This window comes from Oryctolagus cuniculus, chromosome 7 (genome assembly GCF_964237555.1).
Source record: "Oryctolagus cuniculus chromosome 7, mOryCun1.1, whole genome shotgun sequence".
Lineage (NCBI taxonomy): Eukaryota > Metazoa > Chordata > Mammalia > Lagomorpha > Leporidae > Oryctolagus > Oryctolagus cuniculus.
The window spans coordinates 121,307,084-121,324,125 of NC_091438.1; the positions used below are offsets into that span (position 1 = coordinate 121,307,084).

The following is a 17,042-nucleotide window of genomic DNA, read 5'->3' on the forward strand; positions in this document are numbered from 1 at the left end:
ACTGGTAAGGGGGGGACTCCTGTATGGATTAATGTGCCTTCTCTTCCAACACCACAAACATCATAGGAATCTGGATCTCCCAAAGACAGATGACTGAGATCTAATGAGTATAGATGAAGGAAAACTGTTATCCTTTGCTCATTTTGCCACTGGAAGAAAGATAATACAAAATGTTACAACAAATTATATAGAAAAATTTTAATAACATGCTTTTAGATTACAAGATATCATGTATAAAATTATTTCATGAATATAAAATAGACATATACTATGTATTTAGGCATTAAGAGTTGTTAGCAGCCGGCGCCGTGGCTCAATAGGCTAATCCTCCGCCTAGCGGCGCCGGCACACCGGGTTCTAGTCCCGGTTGGGGCGCCGGATTCTGTCCCGGTTGCCCCTCTTCCAGGCCAGCTCTCTGCTATGGCCAGGGAGTGCAGTGGAGGATGGCCCAGGTGCTTGGGCCCTGCACCCCATGGGAGACCAGGAAAAGCACCTGGATCCTGGCTCCTGCCATCGGATCAGCGCGGTGCGCCGGCTGCAGCGGCGGCCATTGGAGGGTGAACCAACGGCAAAGGAAGACCTTTCTCTCTCTCTCTCTCTCACTTGTCCACTCTGCCTGTCAAAAAAAAAAAAAAAAAAAAAAAAAAGAGTTGTTAGCAAAGCTACTGTCCAGTGAGATTTCAGGTGGGATTTTTATTTTCTTCTTTAAATTCATAGACAGAAAGGGTCTTTAGGCTGGCACCACGGCTCAATAGGCTAATCCTCCACCTGCGGCGCCGGCACACTGGGTTCTAGTCCCAGTCAGGGCGCCAGATTCTGTCCCAGTTGCCCCTCTTCCAGGCCAGCTCTCTGATGTGGCCCGGGAGTGCAGTGGAGGATGGCCCAAGTGCTTGGGCCCTGCACCCACATGGGAGACCAGGAGAAGCACCTGGCTCCTGGCTTCGGATCAGCACGGTGCCCTGGCTACAGCGCACTGGCTGCAGCGGCCATTGCAGGGTAAACCAACGGTAAAGGAAGACCTTTCTCTGTCTCTCTCTCTCACTGTCCACTCTGCCTGTCAAAAAAAAAAGGGTCTTTAAAAAGTTAATGTGTGCCGGCGCCGTGGCATAGCGGGTAAGGCCACCGTCTGCAGTGCTGGCATCCCATATGGATGCCAGTTCAAGTCCTGGCTGCTCCACATCTGATCCAGCTCTCTGTTATAGCCTGGAAAAGCAGCAGAAGATGGCTCAAGTCCTTGGGCACCTGCACCCACATGGGAGACCCAGAGGAGGCTCCTGGCTTTGGATCGGCACAGCTCCAGCCATTGTGGCACTCTGGGGAGTGAACCAGCAGATGGAAGACCTCTCTCTCTCTCTCGCTCTGCCTCTGCCTCTGCCTCTCTGTAACTCTGCCTTTCAAATAAAAAAAAAAAATGTGGTGTAGTTTGTTAAGCCTCTGCCTGTGGTACCAGCATTCCATATAGGTGCCAGTTTGAGTCCTATCTGCTCCACTTCTGATCCAGCTTCCTGCTAATGTGCCTGAGAGAGCAGCAGAATCAGATAGCACAAGTGCTTGGGCCCCTGCTCCCATGTGGGAGACTCAGCAGTGGATCCTGGCTCCTGGCTTCTGCCTGACTCAGCTCTTACTGTTGCAGCCATTAGGTGAGTAAACAGTAGATGAAGGACCTCTCTGTCTCTCCCTCTGTCTGTAACTCTGTCTCTCAAATAAATAAATAAATCTTTTAAAAAAAGAAAAAGTTAATGGAAGCGGCCAGTGTTGTGGCACTGTAATGGGTAAAGCCTCTGCCTGTGATGCCAACATCTCATATGGCCGCTGGTTTGTGTCCCAGCTGCTCAACTTCCCATACAGCTCCCTGTTAAAGGTCTGCAAAAAGCATCACAAAATGGTCTAAGTGCTTGGGCTCCTGCCACCCACATGGGAGACTCAGATGAAGCTCCTGGCTTCAGCCTTACTCAGCCCAAACTACTGGGTCCAATTGGGAAGTGAACCAGTGGATGGATGACCTGACTCTCTGTGTTTCTTCCTCTTTCTCCGTAACTCTTTCAATAAATAAATAAATCTTTCCAAAAAATAAATAAATCTTCCCAAAAAATTAATGAAAATACCATATTAGGAAAAAGTTATGCACAAATTTCAAAATTTTTTATACCAAAATAAACATATTTTAATTCCACTTTCCACAAACACTTTTAAAAGAATTGTTTCAGACTAGTGTCTGCTAATACTAACTGATAGAATTAAAAAGGAGAGAACAATCCAACAGGGGAAGCGGGATACACAGCAGACCCATAGAATGGCAGATGTCCTAAACAGCACTCTGGCCTCAGAATCAGCCCTTAAGGCATTTGGATCTGGCTGAAAATCTCATGAGAGTATTTTAGGCATGGGAAGCCAAGACACTCTGGCAAAAAAAAAAAACAAAAAACCAACAACAAACTATATGAAAGATCTCTGCGAGTGAGATACCAGTGGAAAGAATGGGCCATCAAAGAAGGAGGTACCTTTCTCTGAAGGGAGGAGAGAACTTCCACTTTGACTATGACCTTGTCTAAATAAGATCAGAGTTGGCGAACTCAAAAGGCTTCCATAGCCTTGGCAACTCATGACAAGAGTCTAGGGTGATTACTGACGCCATAAACAAGAGTGTCAATTTGTTAAGTCAACAAAAGGAGTCACTGTGCATTTACTCCCCATGTAGGATCTCTGTTCTTAATGTGTTGTCCAATGTGAATTAATGCTATAACTAGTAATCAAACAGTACTTTACACTTTGTGTTTCTATGTGAGTGAAAACTGTTGAAATTTTTACTTAATATATACTAAATTGATCTTCTGTATATAAAGATAATTGAAAATGAATCTTGATGTGAATGGAATGGGAGAGGGAAAGGGAGACGGGAGGGTTGTGGGTAGGAGGGAAGTTATGGGGGGGGGGGGGGGAAGAGTCACTGTAATCCAAAAGCTGTACTTTGGAAATTTATATTTATTAAATAAAAGTTAAAAAAAATTATAATATAAAAAAAGAGTTGTTTCTTTAAAAGTTAGAGAGACAGAGAGACAAGAAGAGACAGAAGTCTCCAAGTAGTGGCAGGGGTCCAGGTACTTGGGTTATCATCTGCTGCTTTCCAAAGTACATTGGCAGCTAGTTGGATCAGAAACAGAAGTGCTAGGACTTGGGATAGTGCTGTAGCCCAGTGGGTAAAAACAATGCACGCTGGCATTCCACTGGGTGCCAGTTCAAGTCCTGGCAGTTGCACCTGATTCAGCTCTCTGCTAATACTCCTGGGAAAGCAGTAGAAGATGGCCCAAGTCCTTGGACCCCTGTACCCACATGGGAGATCTAGAAGAAGCTCCTGGCTTCTGGCTTCGGATAGGCCCTACTCCAGCCATTGCAGCCATTTAGGGAGAGAACCAACGGATGGAAGACCTCTCTCTCTGCCTCTGCCTCTCTGTAACTCTGCCTTTTAAATAAATAAATAAATCTTAAAACAAAAAGTAGTAGTAGTAGTAGTAGTAGTGCTGGGACCCAAACTGACACTCTAACATGGGATGCAGGTGTCCCAAGCAGCACCTAAACCTGCAGTGCTGCAACCACTATGCTTTTTGTTTTTAATTCAGAGTAGGTTAGGGGGCCAGCGCTGTGGCATAGCAGGTAAAGCCACTGCCTGCAGTGCCGACATCCCATTCAAGTCCTGGCTACTCCAATTCCGATCCAACTCTCTGCTACAGTCTGGGAAAGCAGTGGAAAATAGCCCAAGTCCTTGGGCCCCTGCATCTGCATGAGAGACCTGGAAGAAGCTCCTGGCTCCTGGCTTCGATCAGCGCAGCTCTGGCTATTGTGGCCATTTGGGGAGTGAACCACGAATGGAAGACTTTTCTCTCTGTCTCTCCTTCTCTCTGTCTGTAACTCTACCTCATAAATAAATAAATAAAATCTCAAAAAAAAAAAAAAATTGGTCATCATCTCTTTAAGAACAGTAAAACTACTATTTTAAAGCTTTAGAAGAAAGAATCCATGTCACCTAATGCTACAGAAACAGCTCGAAGAATTAAAAGGCATTCAGTAGGTTTAGCAACAAAGCTACCACTGAGACCTTTGCTAGGATATTTAGTGAATTGTGGACGTAAAAAAGACTTCTGTAAAGTAAATGCACAATACAGAAACAGAAACAGACAAGCTAAAAAAAACTCTCTTAATAGGCTAATCTATTTTGAGGACAAGGGGTTAGGATGGTGTTTTCAGAGACAGAATTAGAGAGATATTTTTCAGTTAGGAGGGATATGATCGTGTTGATTTAATGGAAGACTCTCTCTCTCTCTCTCTTTCTCTTTCTCTCTCTGCCTCCCCCTCTCTGTAAATCTGCCTTTCAAATAAATAAATAAATCTTTAAAAGAAAAAAAAGTCAGCAGGTAAAATTTACATGAGATGGCAGGCATTTGGCACAGCAGTTAAGATGTTGCTTTGGACATGCAAATCATGTATTACAGTGTCTGGGTCTGGGTTCAAGTCCTGGCTCTGCTCATAATTCTAGTGGCCTGCTGATGCACATAGTAGGATACAGCAGGTGATGGCTCAAGTATCTGGGTCTCTGCCACCCATATGGAAGAAGTAGATTGAGTTCTGGATTTCTGGCTTTGACATGGCCTAGCCCTGGCTGTTATAGGCATTTGGGGAGTAAATCTGTGTAAGGAAACTTGCTCTCTCTCTTCCTTTCCCCACTCACTTTCTTTCTGTCTCTCTTTCTCTCTTTCCTTCCTTTCTTCCCTGTCTTTCAAATAAATTAAAGATTTTTTTAAAAACTCATAGAAATTCAAAGAACCCAGAATACTAAAACAATCTTTAAAGAGAACAAGTTGAAGCATTCATATTTCCTGATTTCAAAATGTACTACAAAGTGATAGTAATTTCACTAATTGAGACAGTATAGTACTGGCATAAAGATAGACATACAAATAAAACTGATTTAAGAGTCCAAAAATAAACCATCACATTATGGTCAATAGATTTTTCAACAAGGATACTGCTGTGGTTTGGGATATGGCTTTTTCCCCCAAAGGTTCAGTGCTGGAAGCTTGATCCCCAATGTAAGAACATGAGAGGTGAAAGACTTTTAAGTGGGAGGTAATTAGGTTTTGGGAGCACCAACCTGGGAAGGAATTAATGCCTGTGTTGAGATGTAGGTTGGTTACAATAAAATACGGGTTGTTATAAAGTGAAGCCACCCCACATGTTCAGTCTCTTCCACAGGTGCCATTTGCCACTGTTACCCATGCTCATGCCATATGATACCAACCACCATGAGGCCCTCAGCAGAAGCTTCACAGATGCCAGTATCATGCACTCTGAGTTCTGGAACTGTGAGCTAAATAAACTTTGTTTCTTTATAATTTACCCAGCCTCAGCTATTTTGTTATAGCAACAACAACAACAACAAAATGGACTAGGATGCCAAGACAATTCAATGGAGAAAGAATGTCTTCTCAACAAATGGTATTAGATAACTGGATAATCCACATACAAAATAATAAAGTTGGATCCTTACATCACATAGTAAAAAAAAAGAATCAAAGACCTGAACATTAGCACTACAACTATAACTACAGAATAAAGCATGGGTATAAAATTTTGTGACTTTTGATTAAGCAATGATTTCTTAGACATGACACCAAAAGCACAAGCAACAAAATAATAAATTGGACAGCATCAAAATTAAATCTATTTTTAAATTTTATTTATTGATTTTATATAATTGAAAAACAGAGAGACAAGACAGAGATATCCCATCTGCTAGTTAACTTCCCAAATGTACACCATAGCTTAAAGACTTTGGGGCCAGCCCAAAGCCGGGAGCAGGGAATTTAATCTGCATAGCAAAAACTCAACCTCTTAAGCCATCACTTGCTGCCTCCCAGAGTATGCATTAGGAGGATGCCAGAATTGGAAGCAAAGCCAAGACTCAAACTCAGGCACTCTTATTTGGGATACAGCCATCCCTAGCAGTGTCTGTCTTAATCAATGCCCACTCTAAAATTAAATAGTTTTGTGGTTCAAAGAAAACCACCAAGAAAAGACAACCCACAGAAGGGGAGAAAATGCTTGCAAATCATGCATCTAATATAGGACTTGCATCTAGAAGATACCTTTTATAACTCAACAATTTAAAATTGGTCAATGGCTACGAATGAACATTTCTCCAAAGAAAGATATATGCCAATATGCAAATGGCCAGTAAGCACACAAAATAATATTTAACATCAATAACCATGTGGTTAAAATCACAAAAAGATATCACTTCCCACCAGGATGGCTATAATCAAAATGACAGATAATAACAAATGTTGGCATGGATACAAAGAAACTAGAAACCCTATACTGCTGTTGGAAATGTAAAACAGTACAACCACTTTGGAAGACAGTGTAGCTTTTCCTCAAAATGTTAAATTGGGGCAGGTGTTTGTCACCGCAGTTAAGTCATTGCTTGGAATGCCAGCATCCCATATGGTAGTGCCTGGGTAAAGTCCCAGCTACTCTGCTTCCAATCCAGCCAATGCACACTGGTAGGCAGCAGATTATGGTTAAAGTATTTGGGGTTCCTGCCACCCACATGAAAAACCCAGAGTGAGTTTTGGGCTTCTGGCTTTGGCCTGGCCCAACCCCAGCTGATGTAGGCCTTCAGGGAGTAAAGCACAGGATCACCATCTGTCTCTCTGCCCCCCCACCATTGAAATAAAATGAAAAAAAAAAAAAAAAAAAGACAAGATATTTTAAAAAGATTTAAAAATTGTTAATCAAAAAGGTAACATATGACTTAGCAAATCCACTCCTAGATACAAGAATACTACCAAAAGTTCACAGAAAGTGGAATTAAAAGATGTTCATACGACACGTAAAAGATTATATATATGAATGGAAAGCAACAGGCAACCTAAGAAATTCTGAATAAATTATTACAACTAAGATGCTTATTGTATTACTTAATAATAATACATTTTTTAAAAATAGAGCTTTGTTCAAAAAGTTTTCTTATTTACTTATTTTATTTGAAAGGTAAAGCGACAGAGAAAGAAAGATCTTCCATTGTTGGTTCACTCCCCAAATTCCTGCAACAACAGGGCATAGCCAAAGCCAGGGAGCCAGGAACTCCATTTGAGTCTCCCACGTGGGTGGCAGAGACCCACCCCCTGAGCCATCACCTGCAGTCTCCCAGGACCTACATTAGCAAGAAACTGGATCTAAAACCAAGACTTGAACCCGAGCACTCCAGATGGTCCAACAGAGGATGCACATGATCTGAATGAGCAGCATCTTAACTGTTGCACTGTAACGCCCAGTGCATAATTACAATATTGTTAAACAAAAGTCCATAGTGGAGAAGAAGTTGAAAGCACATGAGAGATGAGAGAGGAGATAAAGCAAAAAAAAAAAAAATCTATAGACTGAGTTCCTTGAAAAATATATGAGTAAACAGAATCCAAAGCACAGGATGACCTCTTCCACTGTGATGAGAAAGGTTACAGGCAAAACAAAGAGGAGAGTAAGTATAATAAAATATGTGGGGATATAAGAATTGAGAGCATTCTTACCAAATGGACTGCCTCTGTCAATGTTGGAAAGCTCTTACTAGTGAAAAGCTCTTACTAGTGAGATGGAAAAGAGGAGAGTTGAGAGAGTTTAGAGATAACTACCAGAGCAACAAAATAAACATTCACCCAGGGGCACCACAATAAGGCTGCTAAAATACAAGAAATCAGAGAAGTGGACAATCTTGGCACAGCGGCTTAACATGAACAAAATTCTAGGAAACAGAAATAAATAATAACAATCAACATTTTCATGTGAATAGGAAAAAAATATGAATACCTCAAAACACTTTCCTTGCATGATTCCATTTGTATGATTCCACCTACCATGTAAACTTAATGTCTGCAAAATAAGTAAATTTCCTTTTTAAAAGAAAGTCCAAAGTAGTCTAAGAAGATAATCCTTTACAATAAAATAAGTGAGAAGAAAAACAATTAGGCCAGATATTTGTTCTTCTATATAAACAGTAAAATGAATTCAATCCTTAATTGAAATCCCTTGTGCTTTGGTTGGAATTATCTAACTTTGAAAATCTAACACCATCACAACTGCTTCACAAGGGAGTGGCTTATATAAGGACAATTCTACTTTCTATCTTTCTGCAAATTATTACCATCAACAAAACTGCTTGCAAGAGAAGCAACAACTGCCTGCCTATCTGGTATAACACAGAAGATAAGACCCTATACAGTTTTGTTTTAAGATTTATTTATTTATTTATTTGGAAGGCAGAATTACAAAAAGTGAGTGCAAGAATGAGAGATCTTCCATCTACTGGCTCACTTCTCAAACAGCTGCAAAAGCTGGGGTCTCCCATATTGGTAGCAAGGGCCCAAGTACTTGGGCCATCTCCTGCTGTTTTCCTAGGTACATTTGCAGAGAGCTGGATTGGAAGTGGAGCAGCTGGGACAGGAATCAGCACCCATATAGGCTGCCAGCATCGGCATAGCAGGCAGTGGCTTAACCCACTACCCCACAAAGCTGGTCCAATCCACACAGTTCTATCTGACTCTGGATGGTTAAACAAAAGCCACTACTGATAATATAGACTTAATCAGGTTTTACAGAAACCACAAAAACAAACTTTGCTATTAGTATATTCTGCAAAACTTACAAGGTTGTGTGAACAAAAATTCCAATCACGCTTCTGCATCTCACCACTAACCCTACTTTGAAGGACCCTGGACGTACCACTCCCTACAGAATAAAGTGCTACACTGTAGGGCTTGAAGATTCCAATGTTCAGAACACACAGCCATCAAGGGGTTTACAAACTTGCAGTACAGATAAAGAATGTACTACAGATATGGTTAGTTATAATTATAACAGATATAAAATGATTAAATGCCCAAAAGAATATTATGAGAAAGGCTCAAGAGTTTTGAAAAGGGAAAAATTAACACTGACTAGAGTATGCAAGTAAAGCAAAAAGATAGTAAATTTCTACGCACTTCCTCCCCCAATACCACTTACCATCTTAGGAGAGCTTCTTTGTTTTCTTTTCAAGGCCTTTAAAGTTAAATACACATTTTCTTTGTTCCTTTTACAACTTAAAGTCTACTTTATTAGACTTGAACTACAAGTTTAGCATTCCTAATCCAAAATTCTGAAATCTGAAATATTCCCAAACTGAAAATTTTTCAGTGCCAGTATGACACCAGAAGAAAAGAAAATTCTACACCTGACCTCATGAGATGGGTTGTGGTAAAAATACAGGTGCATTACAAATATTGTAAGGACCAGCGCTGTGGCATAGAAAGTTAAGCCTCTGCCTACAGTGCCAGCATCCCATCTGGGTGCTAGTTCTAGTCCCTGCTGCTCCACTTCTGATCCAGCTCTCTGCTAATGGCCTGGGAAAGCAGTATAGTCCAAGTTCTTGGGCCCCTGCATCCTTGAGGGAGGCCTGGAAGAAGCTCCTGGCACCTGGCTTTGGCCTGGCCCAGCCCTGGCTGTTGCAGCCATTTGGGGAGTAAACCAGCTGATGGAAGATTCTCTCTCTCTATCTTTCTCTCTCTCTCTCTCTCAAATAAATAAATCTCTAAAAAAAAAAAGAAAGAAATATTGTATAAACTATGCTCAGGCTATGTATATATAATATATATGAATAAAAATAAATTTTGTACTTAGACTTGAGTCCCATCTCCAAAATGCTTCATTACATAATGTACATACTACAAAATCTGAAAAAATCCAAAATCTGAAACACTTCTAGTCCAAGCACTTCAAATAAGAGATACCCAAACACAAGCTTAATGAAAATCACATCTGATACAATTAAGAATAGTTTACTTGGGAAAGTATAAATTAACATTTAAATATTTGATAAGAATGGTGGGAGAATCTGAGATATCTCTTTTACATAGGTACAAGAAAAAAAATACACAAGCTCTTTAAAAACCTAAAATCTAAAAATTAGAGAGTAAGTTTTTTTTTCTTCTAGATATTGCTAAGCACTGCCAAATAACATCTAAATGTGTTTTGACTAGCAGTGGTTTTAAAATGCAAAGTCATTATGAGTCTCTTCCAGTCACTGTGTAACAGCAAAGAACATATGGTATCTCCCTCTTGAATGGCCCAGGTAACTAATTCACTAATCTTCTCTTCAAAATGTCATTAAAAAAAAAAGAAACAACAATTCAAATCAAGAAGGAAGGTTACAAACTTACTGGTGATGACTAAACAAATCATATTTTGTAATTTCAACTAGTTCCTCATACAATCTGTTTACCTTTTAACTTCTAGCTAGCTCCCAAGCCATTGTTCTAAATCTTTAGTGCACTCCTTAAATCCCAACTATACCCTCATTTTTAACATAAACCTTGCTTTCCATTCCCATGTTTAAACATGCCAAAAAGACATACCAAAAGAATGTCTCTAACAAAATTCAGAATGTAGAAAATTCTACAGAGTAAATGACCTGGTTTTCAAACAAAAAAACAAAGAGGGACAGAATGGGAGATCTATAGATTAATAGGGACTCAAAAATTTTATCTGTAGATCTTGTCTGGAATACTGACAAACCAAATGGCAAGAAATGTTTGAGAAAATCAAAGAAACGGAATAGCCTGGGTATTTGGTATTATTAAATTATTATTAATATTTAGCTGTAATAATGGTATTTTGATAACATCTTTTAAAGAAAGGGCTCTTAGCTTTTAGTGATACGTATGAAATATGCACAAATGAACTATAGTAATACAGTACCTACTTTAAGATAATCCAGTGGAGGAGAAAAAAATGAAAATGAGAGTATAATAAAATAAGACTGGCCATATGTTGATAGTTATACAAGCTGAATTAGAGGAATTCATTTTTCTACCCTCTTTACTTTTATAAACATCTCCATGATAAAAAATGCCAACAATCCTGAAACAGCTCGTCACTGCCCTTAGGGATATAAAGTTCAAATTCTTTCTTATCAAGGTTTGCCAAAAAGCCTTTCATTTTCTGCTCCCTGCTCAGTTCTCCAGCTCATCTTTCACTACCACCTCTTTCACAGTCTAAAGCTCCAGGACTGATAAGCTGCTTACTCCTGTTTCCTGAAAACAAAACAAATAAACAAAAAATACCTTTTCCCTTTGTCTCAAGCACCTGCCCCTCTGCTCCCATGCTACTCTATACCCACTCAGGTCACACAGCAAATCTGTTTCTTGTAGAAAACCTTTCCTAATCCTCCAAGACTGTGTCCCGTAAATCACCCATGAGCCCCTACCCTCCTAAAAACCCAGTGCTTTCCCCATCACAGCTCCTACTTGCTATACCCCACCCCCTCAGCAGATGCTAGGTATCAGGACAGCATGGATGACTTTCATCTTATTTGCCATTTTAACTTCAATTCCTAGCTAAATGCCTTGCACATGGTAGGCACTCAATAAATACTGGCTAGGGGCTGGCATTGGGGAGAAGCAGTAAAGCCAGTGCCTGCAATGCCGGCATCCCATATGGGCACTGGTTCATATACCAGGTGCTCCTCTTCCAAATCAGCTCCCTGCTAATGGCCCGGGAAAAGCAGTAAAAGATGGCCCAAGTGTTTGGACCCCTGCACCCATGTGGGAAACCTAGATGAAACTCCTGGCTTCAGCCCTGGCCATTTAGGAGTTAACCAGCAGATGGAAGATATCTCTCTCTCTCTTTCTCTTTAATTCTCTCTCAGTCTCTCCCTCTTTCTCTGTAACTCATCCAAATAAATAAATAAATCTTTTAAAAAGTGGATAAATTAACAAAGGGCACAAACTCCACTAACCCCTTCTAATCTTCTAACCTCGTCTGTATCTATACATCCCTATTTTTCCATCCTTCCTCATCTTCCTTGATGATCATGTTTCACATGCACTGTTGGTTGCTCACATAATGTTCCCAAATTTATAGCCTTAGCCCTTCCTAGACATCTCATCTAATTTTTAAAAAGTCAACTAAGAAATTCTGTGCAGTAATCCAATAGATCTTTATCCCCAGGGGGCTGGCACTGTGGCACAGTGGGTTAAGCCAAAGTCTGCAGTGCCAGCATCCCATATGGATGCCAGTTCAATTCTCAACTGCTCCACTTCTAATCCTGCTACCTGCTAATGTACCTAGGAGAGTGGCAAAAGATGGCCCAAGAGCTTGGGTCCTGGCACTCAAATGGGAGACCCAGATAAAGTTCCTGGCTTTGGCCTGGCCCAGCCCTGGCCATTATGGCCATTTGGGGAGTGAACCAGCAGATGGAAGATCAATGGATCTCTCTGTCTCTCTGCCTCTCCCCCTCTCTGTCTTTCAGATAAATAAATGAATCTTTTAAAAAAAAAAATCTATCCCCAGGCCTGATTTATGACTCCAAATATCTTCTGGACTCAATCTCCTATTATCTCCCACATACACCTTTATACTAGAGCTGCTCAGAAACTCTCAGTACCCCTGACACACAGGTAATTAGTGCATGTCCTTTCACATGGCCTGAAATGCCCTTCTTCTCTTCTACCTTTACCCTGTAAGCCTCAGCTCAAATATCTTTCTGCCATTTTCCAGGTAGTGTTCCCACAGCACTCTATTCTTATTTCTATTGTGGGATTTGTGATATTTTTAAAATATTAAGTTTCAGTGTCTTCCCTGCTGCATCACAAGTTTCTACATGGAGGAATATGCTCTCTTTCAGGGTTGTACTCCTAGCATAAACAATGTAATGCCTATTACAAAGTAGGCCCTAATAAATGCTTGCTAAGTGAATTACAGTATATTACATTTCTAATAATTAAGCGATTGAGCCTAATCTACTTTCCTCAAAGTGGTCATCAGAAACTCTTTTTCAAAAACTAAAGATTCATAGATTATGAAAATAAAAGAAAATTATGAAACAAAAGAATACAGTACAACAATCATTCTATTCCCAGAGGTCAAGTTTGGTGAAGATCCAAGCTGAGGTGAAGCTTGGGTGAATCTATTCAGTTTACAGTAATCCCAGCAAGCCTAATCCAATTTTGAGATTATCTCAACATCAATTCTCAGTATAGGCCAACTCTAAAGCAAGGCCAATCTGGATTTTCATGGCTACCCTCAAAAAGACCTATAATCACAGAGCCAGCCTTTAGCCCACATCATTTTAGACACAAAGAATAAAATGACTTGCTATTTACTGCCCTGCTTAAGCGACTGTACAACTAATTCTTCATATATGTAGTTCCAAGCTATCAGCCACATTCAAATCATCAATATATATTCTCCAATCCTTCAGAATCCTGATGTACTAAAGATGTTCAAGTATACAGAGTTCATTACCAGCATTCAATGTGTCTTCTATTTTCCCTTGAAGTGGATACCCAGCCTCCCCACCCCCACCCCCATTTACTAAACTTCCTATAATTTGGGATTGGGTATCACTTTATTTTCACAAAACAGTATAGAATTTCTCTGTTGTTTCTCTGCAAGAAAACAGTTTAACACGAAAGTATCGGCGGAGGGGTGGGGGTGGGGGACTTCTAAACAGCCATTAGTGATCTCCAAATCATAATGCTGAAGATCAGAAAGGAGTTTAAGTATTAAAGAAGAAAAAAAAGAAGGGTATTAAAAATCTGTATGTAGCCAGTAAGGCAGGAGATATTTGTCCAAGTATTCAAAAACTAAAAGCGTAAGGAGGCAGAAAAAGGATACACTAAAGTAAGAACAGGAAAAAGGAAAATTCTGTCTGGGCCAGAAGCTCCCAAGAACCCCAGATTAGGGCCTCTAGTGACCCTCGATTGAGACCCACACAAATTTTGCATTTGCAGAGTCACTTAATTCCATGGTGCCACTCACTGAGATTACTCTACCTTGAATAGATTCCATAGGATTTTCTGATTATCACATCATCTGAAACCCATTATTACTCTTCATTTCTCTGAATCATGGGATTTCATAATGCCAGGCTTTTTGGAACATAATGTTCAGTTGTCTCTTTCATGCCTACCTAAAGATAATCTTGAACAATGTGTTTAAGATTCATTAATGTTAGGCCAGCGCCGCGGCTCACTAGGCTACTCCTCCGCCTTGCGGCGCCGGCACCCCAAGTTCTAGTCCCGGTCAGAGTGCCAGATTCTGTCCCGGTTGCCCCTCTTCCAGGCCAGCTCTCTGCTGTGGCCAGGGAGTGCAGTCAAGGATGGCCCAAGTGCTTGGGCCCTGCACCCCATGGGAGACCAGGAGAAGCACCTGGCTCCTGCCATCGGATCAGCGCAGTGCGCCAGCCGCAGCGTGCCGGCCGCGGGGGCCATTGGAGGGTGAACCAACGGCAAAGGAAGACCTTTCTCTCTGTCTCTCTCTCTCACTGTCCACTCTGCCTGTCCAAAAAAAAAAAAAAAGATTCACTAATGTTTGGACTTTTTCCCTTTAAAAATTATGTAGAGAAAGGAAGTGGATGGTTGAAGGACAGCAAAATTAATACTGTTCCTTTTGCAAGCTTTGCCTTTTGTAATTCAGAGCTTGCACTTTCCTCCTCTGCCTAGTGGAAGTGAAGTTTAGTGGAAAAAGAAAGCCAAGAATTCAGCGTCCTGATTCCACTATTTACTCCTGCTATGTGATTTTGAGCAAATTATTTAAAAGCCTGCAGCCTCAGACTCCGAAACTGTGAAATGGGAATATTAAATAGGGATAATGAACACCGACCTTGCAGAGTTACTGAGAGTAAAAGGAAGAGATCACTAGAATGGAATAAAAACTCAAGAACAGAGAACAGTGAGTATCTTCATTCCTGTTGATTCCTGCTGGCATGGAAACGCACATGGCAGGAGCTCAATATTTTTTAAATGAGCGAATAAGTATGTGTTCTCATTTCATCAACATTAACCCTTCTTCCATAATCACGTTTTTCCTTTGCCTTCTATTATCTCCTAAAGCTCTCAAGACATTCTATTTTGTTCTTTTAAGTGGCTTTCTCCCTCTCATTGACTATTATTAACTACACACCATTCAAAGAAGTACCTTTGGAAGTCATTTCTCTCTAATTCCACCCACATTCCATTTCTAATGCAGCGGGGGCAGAGGGGATAGTCAGACAAGATTCGCAGTCATTCAGCCACTTGCCCATGGCCACTGACCCGTGTTAACGACATGAAGCCTGAAGCCAGACCACCCCAGAATGTAACTTTCAGGGGCCACCGCACCGCCCCTTTTCTCTCCCTGGGCTAACAAGAGACTCGGGTGTAGGACATGCTCGGCTCTCAAAAGTTAGGCAGTCGGTTACGCTTGCCTCCCCCGGTACAGGGGTGTGTCCCTTGCAGGAGACACTCAACCTGGACAGAGAGGAAGGATTTCGGATCCCTTGGTGTGGGTCGGGCATGACCTTTAGACCTGGCCAGTCTCGTCTGGCCACTGCTCTGAGGAAACAGGAGCTCTTCACTCCCGGGAGGGAAGCTAAGGGGTGCGGCCGTTCACAGAGCCTGAGGGGACAGTGTAAAGTCCATGACAACGCGAGGACACAGAACAGCCCGCACGACCGGAACCTTTCAGCCACGACCACGACCGCCCCTTCTATTCACAACTGCGCCGGACCCCACCACAGCCTAACACCTGACCCCCCAAAATAACGCGGCTCACCCCCCCACCCCATAAATCAGACAGCCAGTGCCTGCTGACTGGTTGTGCCCGCATCTCCTTCACCCTCATTGGCTGTCTGGGACGCAAAGCCCTCCCCGACGAGGGACCCTCCCGTTCGGCGGCACCCCCAGCCCAGCCACCTCAGCCCGGCTATCCGAGACCCCGGCCCCCGCCTCCATCCAGGGAGCGCGCGCCGGAGGCGCTCGGAGCTTCACCCGAGGACTCACCGTGTAGTAGGAAAGCAGTCCAGCGTTGTAGTCCAGTACGAACCAACGGTACTGCCAGCCCTTCATCACGTTAGTCCATTTGCTCAGCGGCCCTTCCACGATGGACGCCATCTTGGGAGCCGCCAATGACAACAAACGGCCTGACGTCACTCGCCTATATGGCTTTCAGCATGCGGGGGGCGGGGCCTCCACGGGCTGGGGCGGGACAGGGGCGGAGTCTGCAGCGGCCTCTCCGTGTGGATTCCTCGAGCCACGCCCCCTGCGATCGCCTTCGAACCCCTGCCTTTTGGTGCCTATTGTGTGTAGGACAATATGCCAGGGATACGAAAATGCAGACACATAAATAATTTTATAAGCAATGCTGAAAAGACTTCACATCTGATATTCATTTGTGCATTAATCCCACGAATTCAGTCGTTTAACAAATATTGTATGCTAAGCACTCTTCTAGGCTTTGGGGTAGAGCGGAGCCTTCTTGATGGGTAACAGGCAAGGCATAGTAAGTTATATACTAAAAAATGGCATGTGCTATGGAGAAAAATTAAGCAATGAAAGAGAGAGAGAGTTAAGGCTGCTATTTTAAATGCCTAAACTGGGAAAACCTGAATAAATTAACTTTCGTGTTGTTGCTGTTGGTTGGTTGGTTTTTTTTTTAATTTATCTTCATGCATTTCATAAATACAGCTTTAGGAGCATAGTAATTCTTCCCACCGTACCCGCCCTCCCACCCACACTCCCACTCCTCTTCTTCCCTCTCCTGTTCCCAGTCTTGTTTTTTACTAAGATCTATTTTCATTTAACTTTTTAATACACAGAATATTAACTCTATTCTAGGTAAAGAGTTCAACACTTTGTATGAAGAAGAAAAAGAAAGAGAGAAAGAAAAAAAAAGTTTCTCCAAGAGAAAGTAATTTTTGAAGAAAGACCAGGAAAAAGTGAAAGAGGGAGACTGGAAAAAAGCCTTCCCAGGGGAAGGAATAGCAAGGGTGAGGAGTGAGTGAGTCGGCAGTAAGGAAGAGCAGCAAGGAGGTCATGCGAGTGGCACAGTGAGCTGGGGAGAATGTAGGCGAAAAGTCACTTACCGCCTGCAAGGGCAGTTTCAGTATTTATTAGCCACCTACAGTAGCCAGGCGTTCATAGTGCAAGACCCTGGGAATACAGCAGTGAACAAGCCAGATAGGTACATTGCAATCT

At 41.9% G+C, this 17,042-nt stretch overlaps 1 protein-coding gene across 12 annotated transcripts in view; it reads right to left on the reverse strand.

Annotated features, from left to right (window-relative positions):
- The window catches only part of OSBPL9 (oxysterol binding protein like 9), a 181,739-nt gene extending 165,689 nt beyond the window's left edge, over positions 1-16,050 (reverse strand). For 3 of the 12 annotated variants that reach the window (XM_002715101.5, XM_008265261.4, XM_008265257.4), the window contains exon 1: positions 15,849-16,004. In XM_002715101.5, coding sequence (XP_002715147.1) covers positions 15,849-15,959 — 111 coding nt within the window. In that variant the 5' untranslated portion in view covers positions 15,960-16,004. Of the gene's footprint in view, positions 1-15,848 lie in introns of all 12 variants that reach the window. The other 9 variants (XM_070078515.1, XM_008265259.4, XM_070078517.1 and 6 more) reach the window with 6 other exon arrangements.
- Positions 16,051-17,042: the final 992 nt, after the last annotated feature.